The 21,368-nt window shown below is 48.3% G+C and overlaps 2 protein-coding genes and 1 non-coding gene across 6 annotated transcripts in view; all 3 read left to right on the plus strand.

Annotated features, from left to right (window-relative positions):
* Positions 1–1,159: 1,159 nt before the first annotated feature.
* kansl2 (KAT8 regulatory NSL complex subunit 2) lies at positions 1,160–11,534 on the plus strand. 3 transcript variants are annotated; one of them, XM_061257750.1, is made up of 10 exons: positions 1,160–1,315; positions 3,115–3,367; positions 4,510–4,667; positions 4,888–5,002; positions 5,318–5,481; positions 5,765–5,931; positions 7,036–7,132; positions 9,296–9,549; positions 10,401–10,586; positions 11,089–11,534. In XM_061257750.1, the coding sequence occupies exons 1-10, from the start codon at positions 1,216–1,218 to the stop codon at positions 11,170–11,172; spliced, it is 1,578 nt and encodes a 525-aa protein (XP_061113734.1). In that variant the 5' UTR covers positions 1,160–1,215; the 3' UTR covers positions 11,173–11,534. The 3 variants fall into 3 exon arrangements, with proteins under 3 accessions (XP_061113734.1, XP_061113736.1, XP_061113735.1); XM_061257751.1 differs by having other exon boundaries at positions 1,271–1,402; XM_061257752.1 differs by lacking the exon at positions 10,401–10,586.
* Positions 8,381–8,518, plus strand: LOC133139758 (small nucleolar RNA SNORA2/SNORA34 family). The gene has a single exon (XR_009709920.1). It is a non-coding gene; the product is annotated as a small nucleolar RNA SNORA2/SNORA34 family (small nucleolar RNA).
* A 1,982-nt stretch (positions 11,535–13,516) lies between the features above and the next one.
* Positions 13,517–21,368, plus strand: part of LOC133138179 (nck-associated protein 5-like) — a 33,553-nt gene continuing 25,701 nt past the window's right edge. Inside the window, exons 1-2 of one of the 2 annotated variants that reach the window (XM_061256710.1) lie at positions 13,517–13,647; positions 18,519–18,718. The gene's annotated coding sequence lies outside the window, so the exon portion shown is untranslated. Of the gene's footprint in view, positions 13,648–18,371; positions 18,719–21,368 lie in introns of both variants that reach the window. The other variant, XM_061256711.1, reaches the window with a different exon arrangement.

A 21,368-nucleotide genomic window follows, 5' to 3' on the forward strand; every position in this document is an offset into this window, starting at 1 on the left:
TATTTCATGCATTGCACAGCTGCCACAAGATTGGCTGATTAGATAATGGCACAAATAAGTAGGTGTACAGGTGTTGCTAATAAAGTGCTCAGTAAGTTCATATTTCAGGGATGAGCGTCTTAATTTTTCTTAATACTTTCAATTATTTAAATAAGCAGACCTCTATTACTAACTTGAAACTAATATGCAGTAAAAGTAATGAAGATACAATGAAGGGCTGAGATACTGGAGCCAATGTGCATTTTTCAAACAAAGAGTCGGCCAAGATGACAAATTATGGCACTTAATTTCTCCATATAGGCGGCACGGATGGTGCAGTGGGTAGCACTGCCGCCTCACAGCAAGGAGGTCCTGAGGTCCTGGGGCCGGGGCCTCTCTGTGCGGAGTTTGCATGTTCTCCCCGAGTCTGCGTGGGTTTCCTCCGGGTACTCCGGTTTCCTCCCATTGTCCAAAGACATGCAGGTTAGGCTGATTGGAGAGTCTAAATTGCCCATAGTTATGAGTGTGTGAGTGAATGGTGCGTGTGCCCTGCGATGGACTGGCGACCTGTCCTGGGTGTATTCCTGCCTTTCGCCCGATGTATGCTCGGATAGGCTCCAGCCCCCCTGCGACCCTGTTCAGGATAAGCAGGTTAGGATAATGAATGAATGAATTAATTAATTTCTCCATATAACTTGAAGTCCAGAAGTCCAAACCCATATATGGTTTCTAGCCAGAATATTAGTAACTACACTTACTTATGAGTTATAATATAAATTATTTCCCATGCCATATTTCTAGGGTTGTACACAGCTCGAGTGGTCCCACACTGACTCATAGGGCCATGGATTAAGCCTAGTCCTAGCGTAAATTCATTTTCAATGGAAAATCTCCATACAAGACTCAATTTAGTCCAAGACTAAGCTTAAACTGTCTGTGAAACCGGCCAATTATGTATAGCATTAAATATTTACAACATAAAATAAGCATTACTATTTGAATTCTGTGCAATCTGTCTTTTAAATTCCTGTTCTACGGGCAATATTATAGAATACACTCTGGCTGGATTGACAATCCATCGTTTTTATTTATGTTGATTGAAGAACCTCGTTGTACCACTGGGCGCCAACTGTCCGCTTCAAGGCAAGGGTTTTTGATCTCTCGATAACTGGCACGTGTGTAAGCAAATTGCAGTAGGGTCTACGATTGACGGACAGCTGCGCAGACCTATGACGTATGCCCACAACAGTTGTTCTGCACCAATCACAGCGTGATCCGAGCGGGAAGGGAACGGGAGAAACAGAACAGAATTGCAAAGCGAAGGAAGGGCTTACAGGTAAGACCTCAAATTAAGACGGCGATGCCTTGGTGGGCCATAATAGTAATCATTCCGTTGTTTTCTACCGTCTTTTGATCATAACAGGTACTGACTTATAACTCGATGTTTTTGTGCCGGCGTGCTTCGTTTTGGAGACCCTAACAACTGTTTCTTCTGAGTCGGTCTGTGCTAGTTATTTTAGCTATGCGCTAGCCAGTAGGCTAAAAGATGGCTGACGCTACGTAGAGGAGGCGGGTTGTTTACGCCAAATAAGGCGCACGCGGAATTGCCCCTGTTTTCACAATACAAATGGAAACGGTTAAAGGAAATGGGATAGATTTTCTTTCTCTGAAGTGAAAAATCTAGGGGATGTTTAGCGATGGAAATGAGAGGCAACAAGCCATCACCTACGTAGTGGCCGGTTGATCTCTGAAAGGTTGCAGTTGGATGTGTTTTTGGACGCAACCTTAACATAACCGCGGTCAAGAGAGCTAAAATATCTGACCGCGAACTTGCAACCACCGTGAATTTACTTTGACTTGTTGAAGAAATCACTTGGTGTTACACGAGATTGCCTTGTTTTGTGTACAACAGGCTCGACTAATTAAGAGGCATTGGACTGCCTAGCATGGTAGCTGCTCTTTGAAGCCACATTTGGCCAACTATATTTTGTCAAGATGGCCGTCGTTGCACTTTTTGGGCATTTCGAGCTATTAATTTCGCAAATTGATATGAACTCGCCCCCTAGTGGTACCAATTTTTTTTTCTTCAAAACCAGATTTTCCCATTGGACTCCATTCATGTTTATCAGCAAATTAAAGTGATTTTTCATAATTTTTTTCCGAGGTCCGATTTATTTTATCTTTATCTCTAGCACAGTCAAAGATAGAGATACATTTTTCCAAAACCGCCGCGCCCTTTTTTGGCAACAGGGCAAGCGTTTTTCATTGGTTCATCCGCCGACGCACGTAATTTGCGTTACCCTGCGTTTTCTTCGATGTGCATGTGACCAAGGACACAAATGAGCATGAGCCCAGGTGCTGACTTATGTGGCGGAATTTTCCCCCCATTTGTTTCTATTGGCGTCTCTGTCTATATATTATATACTCTTAAGATTTCGAGATATCCGGGTCAGTTCTGCTGGCATTGTTCTTAGCGGCCAATCACGGACCCAAACGTTTGTGCATTTAAAGCCACGCAGCGTTACTGTTACGAATCGTAATTCCAGTCACAAAGGTAATTGTTTTTCTGTAAATTTCGTTGTCAACTTTTCCCACGGAAAGTACGTCATACACCAATCTACGTTTTTGCCTGTTTAATGATGGAGGGAGACTTTCTGACAAGGCAACCATATGCGGTGTTTTATTTAATTTGTTTTGGATGTAGAATTGTATTTTCAGTAAGTGCGGCAAGTGGAAAGGGAACATTCAGTTTCATGCAGTGAAGTTTATATTCGGTTTACGCAATTCAAATAAGAATTCCGTTTAAAGATTACAAAGTAAGATTATTAACACTATAAACCCAAGATGCAATTCCTGCTGCCACAAATTTCTGTCTGCATGTGACCACCACTCAAACATCATGAACCTGGCCAAGGGGCCATTCACACTTAACGTCTACTGCATATCGGAATATTATAGATGGCTGCACTGAGGCTTCCTTTACCACACTGTAGAGAGCTACACCAACACCGGTGTGTGTGTGAGTGCATGCATGTGTGTATATATGTATATATGAGTTGTGTTTCCTGACAGACTCCTGAGATGAACAGGACTCATGTGTTGCTGTGTCTAATTGAATGAGTTGTTTCCTGACAGAGATGAACAGGATCAGGATCCACGTCTTGCCGTCGAGCCGGGGGCGAGTGGCCCCTCCTGCCCGGCCCCAGGAGACCCAGGCCTGCTCCTTCTCCCAGAGGCCCTGCTCCCAGCCCCGCTTGGAGGGCCTGGAGTTCTGCATCAAGCACGTGCTGGAGGACAAGAGCGCCCCCTACAGGCAGTGCAGCTACGTCTCCAACAAGAATGGCAAGCGCTGCCCCAGCGCTGCGCCCAAGCCTGAGAAAAAAGATGGGTGAGCACGCACATGCGCGCACACACACACACACACATATGCGCACACACACACACACACACATGCGCGCACACACACACACACACACACACACACACACACACACACACACACACACACAGGTGCACATATGCGCTCACATGCGCACATACACACGTGTGCGCACACACTTGTACGCACTCACAGGCCTGTATTATCGTCTCAGCCCCCTACATATGGCTTAACGTTGTAGTTCTGTAGTCCTGCAGTTGGTCTGCGGCAGTGGTCTGAAAGTGTCATGGAGGGCTGTGTGTATGCTACATTTTATTCCAGCATCCGATCTTGCTTATATCATTCAAATATGTTCTGAATTTGGGCTGTAGGTTTGCACGTAATGTATATAAGTGAAATGTGTTATTTTTGTTGTCTAACTTCTATTGCCTCGATTTTGTGCTTTAATGCAGTTAAATGCAAATGGCTGAATGGGTAATTGTAGTAATTAAGGCAACATGAATTGGCATGGAACCCTCAACGAGTTTGAGACCTCTGGTCTACAGCATGCAGACCTGAACGCAATCTTCTCTGGGCCGTGTAGTTACTGTTGTTATCGTGGTTTGTCTGCAATATTAGAAGGGGCTGTTTCCAAGGGGAGGTATTTTTGGATAAAAGGATCTACCAGGTAATGAAATGTCCTTGGACTACAACTCCCAACAGCCACGCGCTCCACAGCCTTCTTCCAGCTGAGTGCAGCTCGGACTTCTGTCTGCGTGTTCACCCGAGCACCTGGAACCATGTTTCCCTCTAGGCTTTTCAGCACACTTGTCCCTGGTTATGTTTGGCACATTGCTCTGGATAAGAGCACCTACCAAATGTCTAATAACATAACATCTAATAACATTTTTAAATCCTAAGTGTACGTACTGCCTAGTTTGCCTAAAAACTAAATGGTATCTAACACCGTATCAAGCCTGGTCTTGAAAACACCCTGTCTTTCTGCCTCCACTACATATACTGGCAATTCGCTGTGTGAAAAAATACTTCTGTACGCAATTTCTCCTTTGTGTTTGTGCTGAGTGACCTGGCCCTGAAGGAGTAAGTCAGTAATGTGGCGGGTGGAAGTGCTGGGACTGACCGCGGGGTTTGGGGTTTTCGGGGTGTCCCAGGGTGACGTTCTGCACCGAGCACGCCCGCCGGAACGCCCTGTCCTTCCAGGCCCAGATGAGGAAGGTGTCGTCCGGCCCCTCCCCGGAGGTCCTCCTGTCCCAGCTGAGCGGGGCCCCCGGCTCGGACGGGGGCCGCAGCGAGGCCAGCCGGATGCTGGGTGAGCAAGGGGGCCACTGAGCCCTGGGGGGGGAGGGGGGGCCACTGAGCCCACTGAGCCCTGGGGGGGGAGGGGGGGCCACTGAGCCCTGGGGGGGGAGGGGGGGCCACTGAGCCCTGGGGGGGGAGGGTGCGCTCCCCAAGATGGGAGAGGTGATTCTGCAATACACAATATAAAGTTTGATTGTGGCTGACGCGGTCTGTGTGAACGGTTTGTTCAGACGAGGACAGTTGGAGTGAGGAGGAGCAGGACTCGGTGTTGCTGGACCAGACCTGGAAGGGGGACCCCGACAGCGAGGCCGACAGCATCGACAGCGACCACGAGGACCCCCTAAAGTAAGGCCCTTCCACTGCATTCAGAATCATCCGCTCCTCAATGCGTTCACACACAAACCAGATCAATTCAATTCACTTAGTTTTGAGACGTGTCACATTGTCCTCACTCTATAAACATAGTGTGTGTATGTGGTGTTTACGTTTTAACCAATCAGTGATGCCGCAATTTAGTGAAGGTGGAGTGAATGTCATTCCTCCACCCCCCATGGTTATGTGTGTGTGTGTGTGTGTGTGTGTGTGTGTGTGTTGCGCACACGCAGGAATGGTGTGTTGCAGACACGCAGGAGTGTGTGTGACTCTTGGTGTGTGTTGCAGACACGCAGGAGTGTACACAGCGGAGGAAGTGGCCCTGATCACACGAGAGAAGCTGATCCGTCTCCAGTCGCTCTACATCGACCAGTTCAAGCGCCTACAGCACCTGCTGAAGGAGAAGAAACGCCGCTATCTACACAGCCGTAAAGTGGAGCACGACACCATCGGTGAGTTCAGTTAGAGCTGTGTGTGTGTGTGTGTGTGTGTGTGTGTGTTACAGGGAGTACTGGAGGGCGTGTGTTACAGTGTGTGTGTGTGTGTTACAGGGAGTACTGGAGGGCGTGTGTTACAGTGTGTGTGTGTGTGTGTGTGTGTTACAGGGAGCAGTGGAGGGCGTGTGTTACAGTGTGTGTGTGTGTGTTACAGGGAGCACTGGAGGGCGTGTGTTAGTGTGTGTGTGTTACAGGGAGCAGTGGAGGGCGTGTGTTACAGTGTGTGTGTGTGTTACAGGGAGCAGCCTGCTCACAGGGCCGGAGGGCGTGTCCATGAAGGAGCGGGAGAACCTGCGGAAGCTGAAGGCCCTGCGCCGTTACCGCAGGCGATACGGCGTGGAGGCGCTCCTGCACCGCCAACTCCGCCAACGCCGGCTAGCCACTACCGAGGGAGCCACTCTGCAGGTGCCCTTACCACTGTGCACACATGCTGCCGCCCTCTAGTGGCACCACACTGTCACTGCTCTGCCTGCCCTCTAGTGGCACCACACTGTCACTGCGCTGCCCGCCCTCTAGTGGCACCACACTGTCACTGCTCTGCCTGCCCTCTAGTGGCACCACACTGTCACTGCGCTGCTCGCCCTCTAGTGGCACCACACTGTCACTGCGCTGCCTGCCCTCTAGTGGCACCACACTGTCACTGCTCTGCCCGCCCTCTAGTGGCACCACACTGTCACTGCTCTGCCCGCCCTCTAGTGGCACCACACTGTCACTGCTCTGCCCGCCCTCTAGTGGCACCACACTGTCACTGCTCTGCCCGCCCTCTAGTGGCACCACACTGTCACTGCTCTGCCCGCCCTCTAGTGGCACCACACTGTCACTGCTCTGCCTGCCCTCTAGTGGCACCACACTGTCACTGCTCACTGCTCACCCTTACCCTCTACTCAAGGGATGTTGACGTGCAGGGATAAAGAGCCCTGCCTTATGTTGGCTGCTGTATTGTCTCCCTTGAGGATCTAGCTTACATTTTCCGTATAACGTAACCACTGAGAAAGCCAGCTGATTAATTTGGTCTCCGCCCAGAGAAAACTCCCCCGAGCTCTACGGGAGTGTCCTGGAGAAGCCGCCATTTCCAAGGAGTTGATTGGCCAAAGGGCCAAGCTGACCGCCTGAGCATAACCTGCCCTGGACCTGGTCAGCCCTGCGGCTTACGTTGCCCTGGCCATATACCCAGAGTTAAAGTAACTCCGCTTTTTAGTACGGGAGACCCAGGGCTCGAGCTCAAGTTGCCTCAGTATCTCACTTGGTAGTACACCGCCCAGGTCTCTTTAGGTTCAGCTTAAATGGTCACGTTTACTTCACATCTAAATACATTGGTGTATTAATATGTCAGCACCTTGGTTATTAATATTATTGTATTGTCTTTAATGTTGATGAAGGGGGGAGTATTGACCGTCTGATTTGGTGTGTGTGTGTGTGTGTGTGTGTGTCTGTGTGTGTGTCTGTGTGTGTGTCTGTGTGTGTGTCTGTGTGTGTGTCTGTGTGTGTGTGTCTGTCTGTGTTCTCCAGGCCCACTCCGCACGCTCCAGTCAGAAGTGCATCTCCTTCGTGGAAGGGCTTCGCTGCTCCAATCAGAGCCTCCCAATGACCCGGCACTGCGTCTCCCGTATCCTACAGCCCTCACTGTCTGAATTACACACTGCGTCTCCCGTATCCTACAGCCCTCACTGTCTGAATTACACACTGCGTCTCCCGTATCCTACAGCCCTCACTGTCTGAATTACGCACTGCGTCTCCCGTATCCTACAGCCCACACTGAATTACACACTGTGTCTCCCGTATCCTACAGCCCTCACTGTCTGAATTACGCACTGCGTCTCCCGTATCCTACAGCCCACACTGAATTACACACTGCGTCTCCCGTATCCTACAGCCCACACTGAATTACACACTGTGTCTCCCGTATCCTACAGCCCACACTGAATTACACACTGCGTCTCCCGTATCCTACAGCCCACACTGAATTACACACTGCGTCTCCCGTATCCTACAGCCCGCACTGTCTGAATTACGCACTGCGTCTCCCGTATCCTACAGCCCTCACTGTCTGAATTACGCACTGCGTCTCCCGTATCCTACAGCCCACACTGAATTACACACTGCGTCTCCCGTATCCTACAGCCCACACTGAATTACACACTGCGTCTCCCGTATCCTACAGCCCACACTGTCTGAATTACACACTGCGTCTCCCGTATCCTACAGCCCACACTGAATTACACACTGCGTCTCCCGTATCCTACAGCCCACACTGAATTACACACTGCGTCTCCCGTATCCTACAGCCCACACTGAATTACACACTGTGTCTCCCGTATCCTACAGCCCTCACTGTCTGAATTACACACTGCGTCTCCCGTATCCTACAGCCCACACTGAATTACACACTGTGTCTCCCGTATCCTACAGCCCTCACTGTCTGAATTACACACTGCGTCTCCCGTATCCTACAGCCCACACTGAATTACACACTGTGTCTCCCGTATCCTACAGCCCACACTGAATTACACACTGTGTCTCCCGTATCCTACAGCCCACACTGTCTGAATTACACACTGTGTCTCCCGTATCCTACAGCCCACACTGTCTGAATTACACACTGCGTCTCCTGTATCCTACAGCCCACACTGAATTACGCACTGCACGGATTCCCAAGGGATTTTGGCTTTTGTTAGGGAAGTTGACAATTCAGGAGGGTTTTAATATGGGCTCAAAAGAATAGTATAGCAGCCATTTTGATTGGTTGAAAATGTCAACCAAAAAGGTCTTGGGACTGATAGGGTTCTTTTACTCTAAGACGCTCTTATCTGCCTCCTCTCCTTTCTCCGTTTCACCCCTTCATATGCTTCACCCCGTAGCCCTGTATGGAGTCTGGCAGCTTGCAGTAGCTGTTGGTTTTAAACAGAGGCAGAAATGAAGACCTTCCCATGGTCTGTTGGTTCTCCCCCGCATCCTCCCAAGGGGATACCCAATTCAGTTGGAAGGGACAGCTGCTTAAAAAAACAAAATGGAACCCTGTTTCCTTTCATCCTGAGTTTCCCTCCTTTTTCCCTGATTTGCGCCGCCACCCTACCTCACCTGTCCTCTCTGGGCTTCTGCCGCCCCCTGAAAAGCGGCCCCCTCTTCATTTCATGGCTGTCTCCCCCCTCCTCTCACCGCTGAAGCTAGCGTGCGGCTTGTATTTCTCTTGATCGGTCGACGACGCGCAACGGCAATCTGGCAAGACGCTTGAAACGTTTTCAGTGGCCACACGGGTGTTGTCTAATGGGGAGAGCTGGCGGAATTGCTGCAAGTGGACAAGAGCGTGAACATGGTATTGCAGTATAAACATTGTAAAAGCATAAATAAAAATAAGGGCCATTTGGCACCTTCATAAGACCTGTGACTAATAATATAGTGTGTCGCCGTTACAGTCGAGACTCTTTATTCTCCAGTGTTCTAGGTGTGGGAGGATTTTCTCTGAACAATTACAAGTAAACTTGTCTTTTGGTTTGCTCATTCTCATGTTTTAATGGCAGGTGTAAATTTAAATCGCATCTCAATACAGTTTGGATGGAAACGCGTATTAATGCCAGGTGGAATCGTGTATCGATACAGTCTGGATAGAGACGCGTGTGAATGTAAAAAGACGCCGTGTTGTCAGTTTAAAAAGGTGCCAAATGCTGGTCCACAACAGCCCCCCACAGCATCGTCATGGTGTCCGTTGACCTAAGAGAGAGGCCCTCCCGGATTGGCTGGGGCTGGTTTCCTTAGCGACGGCCTGCTGCAGACATCTATCAGGACAGCGGGCAGGTGCTGTTTAAGATGTGTCCGGGGCTGAAGGACGGGCCCTGTGACCGTCCTGTTCACCTGGGGCAGTCTGAGGAGCCCCGCTGCCCCCTGCACCTGTCCCTGCCGCCCCCGCTGTACCAGCCCGAGCAGGGGCCCCTGGTGCCCCCGGAGCTGGGCCCGGCCCCCAGCGAGATGTACCTGAGCGCCGCGGAGCTGCAGCCCACCGAGAACCTGCCCCTGGAGTTCAGCGATGTACGTACCGCCCCCGTGCCCCTGTACCGCCCCCTGTACCGCCCCCTTGCCCCTGTACTGCCCCCCTGTACCGCCCCCGTGCCCCTGTACCGCCCCCTTGCCCCTGTACCGCCCCCTGTACCGCCCCCTTGCCCCTGTACCGCCCCCTTGCCCCTGTACCGCCCCCGTGCCCCTGTACCGCCCCCGTGCCCCTGTACCGCCCCAGTGCCCCTGTACCGCCCCCGTGCCCCTGTACAGCCCCCGTGCCCCTGTACAGCCCCCGTGCCCCTGTACAGCCCCCGTGCCCCTGTACAGCCCCCGTGCCCCTGTCCTCCCCCCCTGTACCGCCCCCTGTACCGCCCCCTGGTCCGCCCCTGTACCGCCCCCGTGCCCCTGTACTGCCCCCCTGTACCGCCCCCTTGCCCCCGTGCCCCTGTACTGCCCCCCTGTACCGCCCCCTTGCCCCTGTACTGCCCCCGTGCTCCTGTACCACCCCCTTGCCCCTGTACCGCCCCCCTGTACCGCCCCCCTGTACCGCCCCCCTGTACCGCCCCCCTGTACCGCCCCCCTGTACCGCCCCCCTGTACCACCCCCTTGCCCCTGTACCGCCCCCCTGTACCGCCCCCCTGTACCGCCCCCCTGTACCGCCCCCCTGTACCACCCCCTTGCCCCTGTACTGCCCCCTGTACCGCCCCCCTGTACCGCCCCCCTGTACCGCCCCCCTGTACCGCCCCCCTGTACCGCCCCCTGTACCGCCCCCCAGTACCGCCCCCCTGTACCGCCCCCCAGTACCGCCCCCCTGTACCGCCCCCTGTACCGCCCCCTCTGGTGTGTGCTACTCGGCGTGAGGCTCACTCTCTCCCCGGGCGCAGGACCTGGACGTGGTTGGGGACGGCCTGCAGTGCCCCCCCTCGCCGCTGCTGTTCGACACGGCGCTGGCGCTGGAGGACCAGAGCATCCGCGAGATCGCCGAGGGCCCCATGGACCTCCTGACGGGCGCGGGGCCGGCCGAGCTGGAGCTCAATGAGCGAGGGCCCGCCCCCGCGGGGGAGGACCAGGTGCGCCCCAGCCACGCCCCCTCCTGCAGCGGCCGCCCGTGCGGTGTTTTTCTGCACTTGCTTAACTTGCTTTTTCTGTGATTTGTAATTTGCAGTTGTGTTCAGCAAGTTTTCACTATGCTGCCTGCACTCTGACTATTTTACACCTTACAGGCCACACAGTACTACAGGAGAGTCAGTGACCACTTCACTATTGTCACCGGATCTCGTGTACCTCTGTGTGGCCTTGTAGGGTGTAAAACGCCCCTGTGCATTTCACTGACACACAAAAGGCGATTATCTGTTTCTCCTTTGGTTCGGGCTCTAATGCATTCCCGGATTAGCGTTTCAGTGAAGACCCTGCTGTTTCTGCCAGTTTTATTCTTGTTGATGGTGAGGTGAACATCCTGATGGTTTTTATGCTGCTCAGGGGCCCCACCACAAGGGTCAGATTGCCTTTATTGGTTTGTCCGGTTAGGGAAGGCCCCACGGTCTCACCCGACTGACCGCTTGCTGCCCTTAGGTTGCCGTGGAGACCACCCCAGAGGGAGGGGCCGCAGACGACACCTCGGCAAACGACTTCGCCATGACGACCAACGCCACGTGAGAGAAGGCGCTCGCACGACCCAGCGACGTCGGCGGAAGGGCCCTAGGGGCCACTGTTTCAGGGTCAAACTAACGAGTATATAATATAAAACCCTTAAAGCAGGGCCGAGTGGCGGCCCTCTCCCACATCGCCCTGCTGAGGAGGCCAGAAGCGGCTGCCACACCGCGCTCTTGCTCGCGGTCGCTTTCCAGCACTGAGTTCCTGTCCGGTTTCGAGGGTGGCTTTGCAGAGGGGTTAAGCTGTGTGTAGCTCCCAGAGCCCAGGTTTGCCATTTGCCAGGGTCACTAGCTGCATTCGAAACTGTTCATCAGCCTCCTGTTTGTAACTGTTCATTAGAATAATAAACAAAAACTTAATGACCATGGTTTTGTGTTTTTGTTTTTATTGAACAGGCTTAATTTATGTACAAATGTGGACGGTTGTATATTCATTGTCGGTTTAATTTTATTCAGGGTACAAAATGCATGTTGCGAGTTGCCCTTCGTGCAGGGATACTCCTGGTCCTGGGAGCTGCAGTGTCTGCTGGTATTTGCTCCAGCCATGCACTACACCCCCTGATTTCACTAGTTATTGTACCTGCTGCCAGTACTGGTTCAGACAGTAAGCTCATACGCTGCGGCCCCCAGGACCTGGAGTTGATTAGCCAGGGCTCCGGGAGGGAGACGGGGAAACTTGGTCGGTGGTGGTACAGCAGAGTCAGTTCAGAAACCGTAAATCCTGGTTGGATGAACCATAGCCACCTTCCTAAAATGTTAGCCATTTGCTCCCCTTGACCACCCTGCCTTTCCATTTTACTGACAAGTAAAAAGTGTTGCTCATTGCGTTCGTTCAGCTGTTGGAAAACGGCGGGGAGCGGTGTGTTTACATGATCGCAGAGCACATATACGCACAGGCTGGGTGGCGAGCTTCACTACAGTCACCAGAGACGCTAGATGGCGTAAATGCTGGTGTAACCCGAGGAAGCCAGCCCTGAGTTTTAATCCGACGGTGTGTATGCATTACTGACCTACCCACATACCTGCCTGCTCCAATTTCGCTACACACGTTTTCTCATTTGCCTTATGCAAATAGTTGCACCCGTTATAGGGCTTTCTTTGTTCAGCTGTAGACTGCGGTATATTTCGAAGATAAAAACCGGTCTGAATTTAACCGCATGCCGCATTTTGGGATGCAGATTTATGATTTATTTGACATTACTTTGGAGATTAAAATGTTTTGGAGCCATCCCCATTTTGTGATGAAAAAATGGAGATCTTAGTGTAGTAGGCCTACAAGTAGAGTATCTTGGTTCAGTTAATTTCCCAGCCATTACAAGCCCCTTTCATCACGTCGGACGCGAATTTTCCTTTGGCAAATTGCCGTTTTCATTACTTAAGAGTGCTATTTGACCCAGCAGTCTCAAAACTAAACACTATTCTATAGAGCACGTTTTATGCAAAACGCACTCCGTAGCAACGTGAATATGCGGTAGGAATTTTGAATTGAGAGGAGTAACCCTCTGTTAAGTTGTTTCCACGCCGACATTCCAATGTCAAAAGTGTACAAAGCGCCAATCTAATTCACCGTTTAACGGGTGTATCGTATTTAACTTGGAAGGCTTTAGAAACGGTCTGTGGGTTTGCCAGCGAACTTTAAAGAAAAACCGAAGGGTCAAGCTGGAATCAACTTGTCCAGCCGATGATTCTATGGGCGTAAATGTTGTAGAGGGAACTGGACTTGTATCCCAAAAGATTGCAGACTCGATTCCCATGTAGGAGTTGGACACTGCTGATATACCCTTGGGCATGGTGCTAAACTACTGCTTCAGTAGCCTATAGCCTATTATGCAGCTGTACAAATGGATACATTTACACTCCCAGTAATTACGCTGCAGGTGGATTAAGAAGACAATTGGGCGAACAATGCATCTGGAATAAAAAGACTCGTATGCACAAAGGCACAAAGTTAAGCAGCTATTTTTGATCTAGGAAAATGTGTCATTTGCGGTAAGATATATTTTATTATAAACACTATTTATGTATGAAAAAGACAGTTAAATCGGTTAACTGTCACAGAGCTGCGTGTCTCCAAGGAACCGAGACAGCCGCGACTGGCCGCGCCTTGCGAACCGCTTGTTTAGCAGGGGGGAGATGCACGAGTCGTTTCCATTTCAGACTAAACGGACAGAATGGTGTTTCCAAAAAATGCAACGTGGACCACACGGGGATTGGTCCGTCTCCCGAATATTTGGGCGGTGAATGCGATTTCAAGCAATGACATCACTTTTCTTGTCGAGCGCCGATTCTTGTAATAACCTTCTGGACAAGAGGGGAGGGGCAGGCTGGGGACGCCACAGGAGGGGGGGGGCTTGCTGACTGAGGAGAGAGGAAATACGGTGTGGTGAACTAAAACATAGCCTTAGAATTGGGGTTATCGCTGCATTTCTGCCACGTTTATCGTGGGTGGCTTCTCCTACGGCAGATTGCGACAGATGAGGTTAGTTTATTTTATGCTTTTGAATTCCGTGCTTTTGAACTGAATTGCATGTGGGGTAGAGAGATGATGTGCACAGGTAACTGGCCGGCAAACATAAAGCGCTGCACAAATGCGTCTAGAGGTACCAACCAAGCAGACTGTTCTAGTTAACCATATCATTTACTCGATAATTATTTCAGTTAAACCGCGTGTGTGTGGTTGTATAATCAGACTAATTAACACAATCTGGTATACGATACAGCGATGTCTCATGCATTTTGCGCTAAGTTGCTTATCGGTTTTGTTCTGAAGATGCTGCTGCCAGGTAGCCTCAAGATTGTTAAAAGACAAGGGCAAGGTTATCTGCTCGTTAACGTTAGATACAGTGGTTTGATCGTATTATTATTCATTTAATAATTTAAATAAAATAATAATAATGATAATAATTGTGAGTGTTAGTAGTAGTAGTAGTAGTAGTATTTGTATTTGTTGCAGCGCTGATTGCACAGTGAGTCGGCATTTCTTGAGCATAATGTATTTAGTAAATCTGATAACACTAGTACCAACATTAGTATTCTGCATTTTTTTTTTTTTTTTTTTTTTTTTTTTTTTCTGAGCTACATCTAGGTGTAAACAAAGGCCATTTGGAGACTCCAAAAGGACATTTGGTAACCAAATGATTTTAGGGGTTTGTATAAGTGTAAAATACTATATGGTGTACACTATATACTTATGGATGAAGTGCGCTGAAACAATCTCCCTCTCCCCTTGCCTCTGGTAGCGGCAGGACTGTAGAAAATAGCTTCATTGGCTCTCAAGTTTACTGATGCATTGATTAAGGTCCATTGATTGAATACCCCAATCCCATGAACATGTGAAATGTATCCCCCATGCCACATTTATTATTCAAAATCGGGCCTTCTGCTTATTTTCATTTTATTTTGAGAATGTATATAGATCCTCACCCTATTAGGTCTGAAGTCTCAAGAGCTTTTTTGCCGGTGTGTAACGTTCTCAGCATGCAGAATAAGGAACATTGTCGCAAGAACACTGGCATCAGTTTAAACACTTTCACACACTAGCTTATGTGACCACATTGATAAAAAGTGTTATGAATGCAATAAACCCACACCGGCCTGCACTCGGGTCACTTAAGGGGTTAAATGTGTGGCCTGGTGATTTAACGTGGCGGAAACATTACATTACATTACAATGTAGGTATTTGGCAGACACTCTTATCCAGAGCGATGTAGAACAAAGTGCATACCCATAACCAGGGACAAGCTGAAAGACTTGAAAGGGAAGTATGTGAATGGGTGAATGAGGTTCTTTGGACAAAACAGAACGCAAACACGACACTAATAATATTAAAACCAGTATACACTTATGCAGGAACGCCACTACACAGCTTGCATAGCCTAACAAATGTAGCAATAAAACCATCGAAGTGAACACAACCAACCAATACATTTGTCTCCATGTATCTAACTTGAAATCGTATCGTCAAATACAGACCGGTTATGATGCCTACTTGTAAGCTGGATTTTAATACTGGACTTGGTGCATCCCCGAATTGAATAGAAATTTTGTGGTTCATGGTAACTCAGTTGAGAGATCAAATGCAGGAGTTGGACATTGGAATTACAAGCTTGAGGTTCATTGTTAAGTTGTGAGTCATTGAACAGTGAATGGAGTTCCCATCCCAAACACTGGTGCAATTTGAGCTGTAGGTTTTAGCTGCAGTAGCGTGGATAAAAATGGGCCATTATAATAATTGCGAGCTTACCTACGCTGCAATGGCTGTACGATTTTTGTTTGTCCTTACCATACCTACCTGAGAACTGGCAGGAAAAAAAGTTCAATTTAATTTCATGCAGTAACATGTTGCAGTGTTTTTTTCAAAATGTTTATTTTATTTTTATTGAATGTCCCCTTTTAGTGTAGGTTTCAACTTACAATGTATGGTTCTTGAGATGAAGTGCAGATGCTCATGTCCCCTACAGGGGACAAAAACAAACGACAAGGTTTTAGGAGAAGAGAAGAGAATAGAATTTCAAAACTTGGCTTGACCCTTCCCCCATGGAATGGCACCAAATAGCCAAGAGAACAAATCGGTTAAAAATAAATGCATGACCTTTAATACAATACAGTATTCTGTAACATTGCTGACAAAAAGCTCAACCTGCCAAACGTGTTTGGACAATAGGCTAGCTGTTGTACAGGCAGGGAGCTATAGCCTTTCCCCCCAGTAGCCTGGAGGGTTCAGGGGATTCTCCCACTATTCCAATTTCCTGTCTAGCCGTGGAGTCTGTGACAACGGCCTCCCGAGAAACCACAGGAGAAATGAAACTGAAACAAATGGAGAAAAGGGTTGGTATGGTGATGCTACCGGAGGTGCAGGGTGAAAGTCAAAGACCAGGCGTAGTTGTGTTTGTGTCTTGAATGAGAAACGGCTGCGAGTGAAAATGTCTCCCCCAGATGGGTGAAAGGCACGATTTACACGTTTTTGTCCATTTCCTCCAGTCCCTTAGTTTGTTGATCCTGCCCACTGGTTTGCTCACTCACATCATCATGGACAGATAATGGGGTGGTATTGCTCAGTCACATTTTTGGGGATGGAAGGGAAACTCTGCAGCAGGAGTCATAGCCAGTCACAGAGGCAGACTGCCAGCATCCCCATTGGCTACGGGAACCGCTTGCGCGCTCCGGGATGAGAGTAGTCCAGCGAAACTGTCCCTCACCTGGTCGGTGGTATGACCAGTCGGCCATTTTGCGCCAGAATGCTCACCACATATCAGCTGTGATGGAGAGGGAGAGAACGACCTTAGATCAGAGTCAATCAAACTGGGGGATGTTTAGGTGGCAAGTTGAGCGAGCCAGGTTGGAATTTTAGAAAGGGGGGAACCCCTTACATTTTTGGACATCTTAAGCTTTCGTGTCGCACGCACGGCTTGTTGGCAATGAAGGCGATTCACGCTGAGCCGCTGGCACTTTTCTCATATTACTTCAGCAGTCTTTCTCAGGGCTGGCTCACTGCGTTGAAGGTGGATTGTAAACCCACATCTCAGACATAGCTTCAGACATCCTGATGGTTTTTTCTTGCCTACATTTGCATTTTGCTTCAGTTCTGTTTGAACCCTGCAGCAGTTCTATGTGTTTGTGTGGGCCCATTTAATTGTGTTCTACTAGCCATAATATTTTTAGAATTCCTCCCATTTAATTAATATTAATAATTCATGTTTTTCAGTCTTCTGACTGGCTGCCGCATTCACTCTTTCTCGCTGCAAGGTCAGGCAGTCAAGGTCACTTTCCTCCCCACGTTCTTTGATGCACAAGGGCCGGGTTTCTGTAACTATACGACCTTTCATGGCGTCCACTGTGTGCGGCGAAATAGCAAGATGCGATATTTGGAGATTTGATGGCATCAGTCCAGTTATCAACCTACAGAAATTCAATTATTTAAGTGCTTTGAAGATGCCTTTTTATATAGATTAGGCACCATATATTATTCATTTACACAAATGGATATTTTCAGAAGCTATTTCTGCTGGAAGGCATGATAGCGGATTCTTATGTAGTGAATTTAAATTTGCAGCCCATTGTACAGATGTGCTCGGCAGTGCATCATGAGATCTGTGAACAGCACCGTCCATAAGTGCATAGCAGTGCATCATGGGATACATTGAGATATGCAAGCAAGTCAGACTCTAGGACTCGAACTGCTGACAGTTCTTGGGAGACTGAGGGTTGCCAACAACCCTGCTCTGTAGCTCTGGATGGGTGGCACTATATTTGAATATGGCCCTCCACTGGGTGGATGCCTGGCTTGAGTCCAGAGGGAGAACAAGCCATCAGGGTTTGGAGTGCCCAGAATATAACATGAGAGCATTTCAGTTAAATTGAATTGCTTTCTTTTAGAGTCAAGTCAGGCTTTGAGGTTCTGCAAGTTGGCAGCCCTTCTAAAAGTATTTCCATTAAAGGCATATCGATATCTGGTTAGGCCAGGCCTACCCACCTGCTTTATCTGTACGCAGGGAATGTTCCCCTGAAAAAACCTTTGCAGAAGAAACAGTATGTTAATGAGAGAGAGAGAGAGAGAGAGAGAGAGAGAGAGAATATTTATACACCAGGAGATCAGATTATTTTGGGACCAGTCCAACAGATTTCAGAAAAACCGTCATAAAGATTGTAATGTTTTGTTAGGCAAATATTTGTACGCTGGGAGATCAAATGATTTTGGGACTGGTCCGACGGATTTCAGAGGAACCAACCGAAAGATTGTAATGTACAATCTTCTAAATACCTCTATGGTATATAGAATAGCAAGGATAGATAATTATCCTCACATGGGGCACCAATTATGTAAGTGTAGCCATATAAGTACAATAAAGTAATCAGTTGCATAAAATAACTGTTACACAGTGGTGTATTTTGAGCTACCATTTACAGGCGTAAACCATTTGCAGTCAACCTTAAACTATTTTCTATTTTGTGCAGTTGTATACACCTTTCTTGTTGTTATTGTTGCTGTTCGCAAGTAATTTCCTTTTGTTTGTTCCTCAATTAGTTTCTTTAAATGTCTTTGCTGGCTAACTGTATTTGCTTGAACTAGCTTGAAAAGCCTTTCTGTGATGTATATAATATACACAACAGGGTTACCTTTTCCATTGTTTAAAAACGTGACCATCATGACAATCAAAAAGTTTCCTAAATTCATAGGTTTCATTTGCCTGTATCCCAAACAGATTGCTTGAACAAGCCAGGCTCCACCTTCGTTTAGAAGGGAACAATATCAACCCACTGGCTCTGACACAAGCATGAGGCCCCATCCTCTCCACCTCATCCGCAGATTTAAAGAAACAAGTCTCCCTTTTCTCGACTGTCTTTGTCAGTGGAGCAGGAATCCTCATGTGGTTGGAATCCACACAAGGTGTGCCAGTTTTGCCGTGACCCGGAAGTGTCGACCGGCCCTGTGTCTTCAGCGAAGAGGGGAACACCATGAGAAGGACCTCCCAAGACCAGACCCCAAACTCCAGCCCCCTGCAGTGACCCTGCCCTGGAGGCTGTCCCACCCCAGGAAGAGAGCATTAAGGTGGGGCGTGCGTGCTTCCACTACCCCCGTCTCGTTTGGAAAACACATAATCGGTGGCCTTGTTGTGATCTGATTGGATTAATGTTCAAATTAATTTCTTTCATCCATCTTTTTGAGATATTTATCAGAGCATAATCTTTCTCTTTTGCTTTCCCCAGTTCACCCATGTAGGATTATTTTCCCTGAAACCTTAAAGGGATATCTCATATCTTAAAGGGGTTTTAATATTATTTCAGATCTAATGATTTAGTTTGGCCCTGATAGTTTTTGTGTGTGAAGAAGGATCATTTAGGCATTTAGAAGCTTCTGATGACCAGCCATCTTTACAGTAATATGTATGGAGGCATTAGGGTTTTTTTGGACTAAAGCAAGAAAATACACTGCAAGCTGTAGTGTATTTTTGTATGAAGCATTAGCGAAACCAAACCGCAATGTTTACGTTCAGTTGATTAATTGATATGTAACCTAGCAACGAGCTCCGTTCTTTTGGTAAAATGGCACATATTTGAACCACAGTTACTGTATCATTCTTTCATTTTGAAAATATGTAAACATGTTGGTAAAACGGTTCTATAATTGCAATAATACACTCAAGTCTTGACTTACGGAGGCCTTTGACCTCGTGCCTGTGAACGCAGCACAGCAGTGACATTATCTCAGTCTTCCTTGTGTATTATTGCATAATTATATTAATTTAATTTGAGTCAAGACAGGACATGGTGTTCTTATTTAGCTGCTTGAATATTCAAGATTTGGCTGAATGCAGCACAGCTGTAGCTGCAGATGGCGGGTGCATTTTACAGGACACGCTAAACACACACACACACAAATCCTGCAGAAAGGAGTCTACTGCCGGCAGTGAGGTGGGCCAGGGGCCGTTTCAAAGTACTGTGGAATAAAAAATAAAAGTTTTAGTGTTTTTGAGCTTTTCGTATCATCTTGGAGCTTTTGATACTTCCCTACTGATTTAAGTAAAAATATGTTTTTGAGTTAGGGACTTTTCAAAAAGCACAGAGATTAAAACTAATGGTTTGAGTTCAGTCTGAATGAAACTTGAATGCATTTCTGAAGTACAAGCGCTATAATGTACAGTACAGTACTGCACTGTAGTGAGCCAGCTGAACAGTACATGTGGGAATATGTACAGAATTTCATTACAGTAAGGAAATACTGGCTTATTCACACACCTGCGTGTACAGACACACTCAAGCACACACGCACACATGTACACACACACAGACACACACATACACACACATACACACACACACACACGCATATGCACACACACACACACACACATACAGAGACACACACACACACTCTCTCACACACACACACACACACACACACACATACTGTTCTTTTATTGTGCTGGCTCCATCCTCTCCCTCCCTCCTGCAGCATATGCGCACTCAGTGTTGAGGGTGTGCTGAATCATGGCTGCGTCTCTCTGCCTGTTGTTCCGGTGTCGGCCATTCTGGCTCTGATTCAGCGACTGGGTGTGAGGGGTCAGGAGCCGCAGTCCCAGAGGAGCTGACTCATCTTTCAGCCCAGGGCTTAATGGAGAGGCCTCACAAAATCACACACTGTTTTTTCATTTCATTTTATTTTTTATTTATCTGAAAGTGAACTGTTGGCACGTCTCCTGTTTTGATGAAAGTACTGTGTTTAAAGAATAAGACAAGGGAATGTGAAAGGTATACTTAGCAGGTACATTTGCATCGATCGGAGATGAGAGCAGGAGATCTCCTCCAGGTCTTTGAAGTGTTAAGGCAGAGGCCTGGCGGTATATTCACGGTTGTGGTTCTTGAGGAACGGAAGGCATACGGCTCTGAATGCGAGTGGGACTGAAATGTTTCTTCGACCGCTTTGGACTGTGAGAAAACCGACATGTAAAACCCTTTTAATTAACATAATTGTTAATGAACTGTTGTTGGATGTATTAACATTCTGTATGAACGGAACCTTGGAGTTTGGGTGCGGGTGCACCGCTTAACAGTGGTATTTTGTTCTGATTTTTTGGATAATGAACACCCCCCCACCCGCCTTTCAAAACAAAAAAAAGGATAATTGTATTCACCCTCTTAGAGTTTTAACTGATTTTTAAATGTCCAGCATTAGCATTCGCCTGGGCATTTCCGTTACTCAGCGCGCAGTGCTGTGTGTCTGTGCTGCAGCCTGACTGGAAGGGTTGACACACAACACGAAAACAGAAAACATTTCCTCTGTTACCCCCCCCCCACCCTTCAACCCAATTCCCCATGTGAAGCCAGCAGTTTCTTTTGTGCTTTTGTCGCATATTTTTACGGCAGTAAATCCGAGGAGGAACTTCAGAGTGTTGGAGGATGGCCACAGACTCCGCTGTCCTGAGCACTTTTGGGAGTTCCCTCCCGCATTGGGGAGCCAGTATGCGGACGGGCGCCGTGACTAAGTGCAGCTCGATTGAAGCGCAGGTGTAGGTGGGGTTTGAAGAGGGTGCCGGTGATGTTTCTGGCCTGGCGCCTCTCCCGGCACGTGGCCGCCATCGCGTTGGGATTGGAGCGGAAGACTTTCGCTCCCGGGGGACTGTAGTGAAAGAGCTGGATCATAGGGCTCGCGTTTCTGCTATCGATTCTCGATTAGGATCGCTCCCGTTCCCCTCCGCCCC

This window comes from Conger conger, chromosome 10, assembly GCF_963514075.1.
Source record: "Conger conger chromosome 10, fConCon1.1, whole genome shotgun sequence".
Taxonomy (NCBI): Eukaryota; Metazoa; Chordata; class Actinopteri; order Anguilliformes; family Congridae; genus Conger; species Conger conger.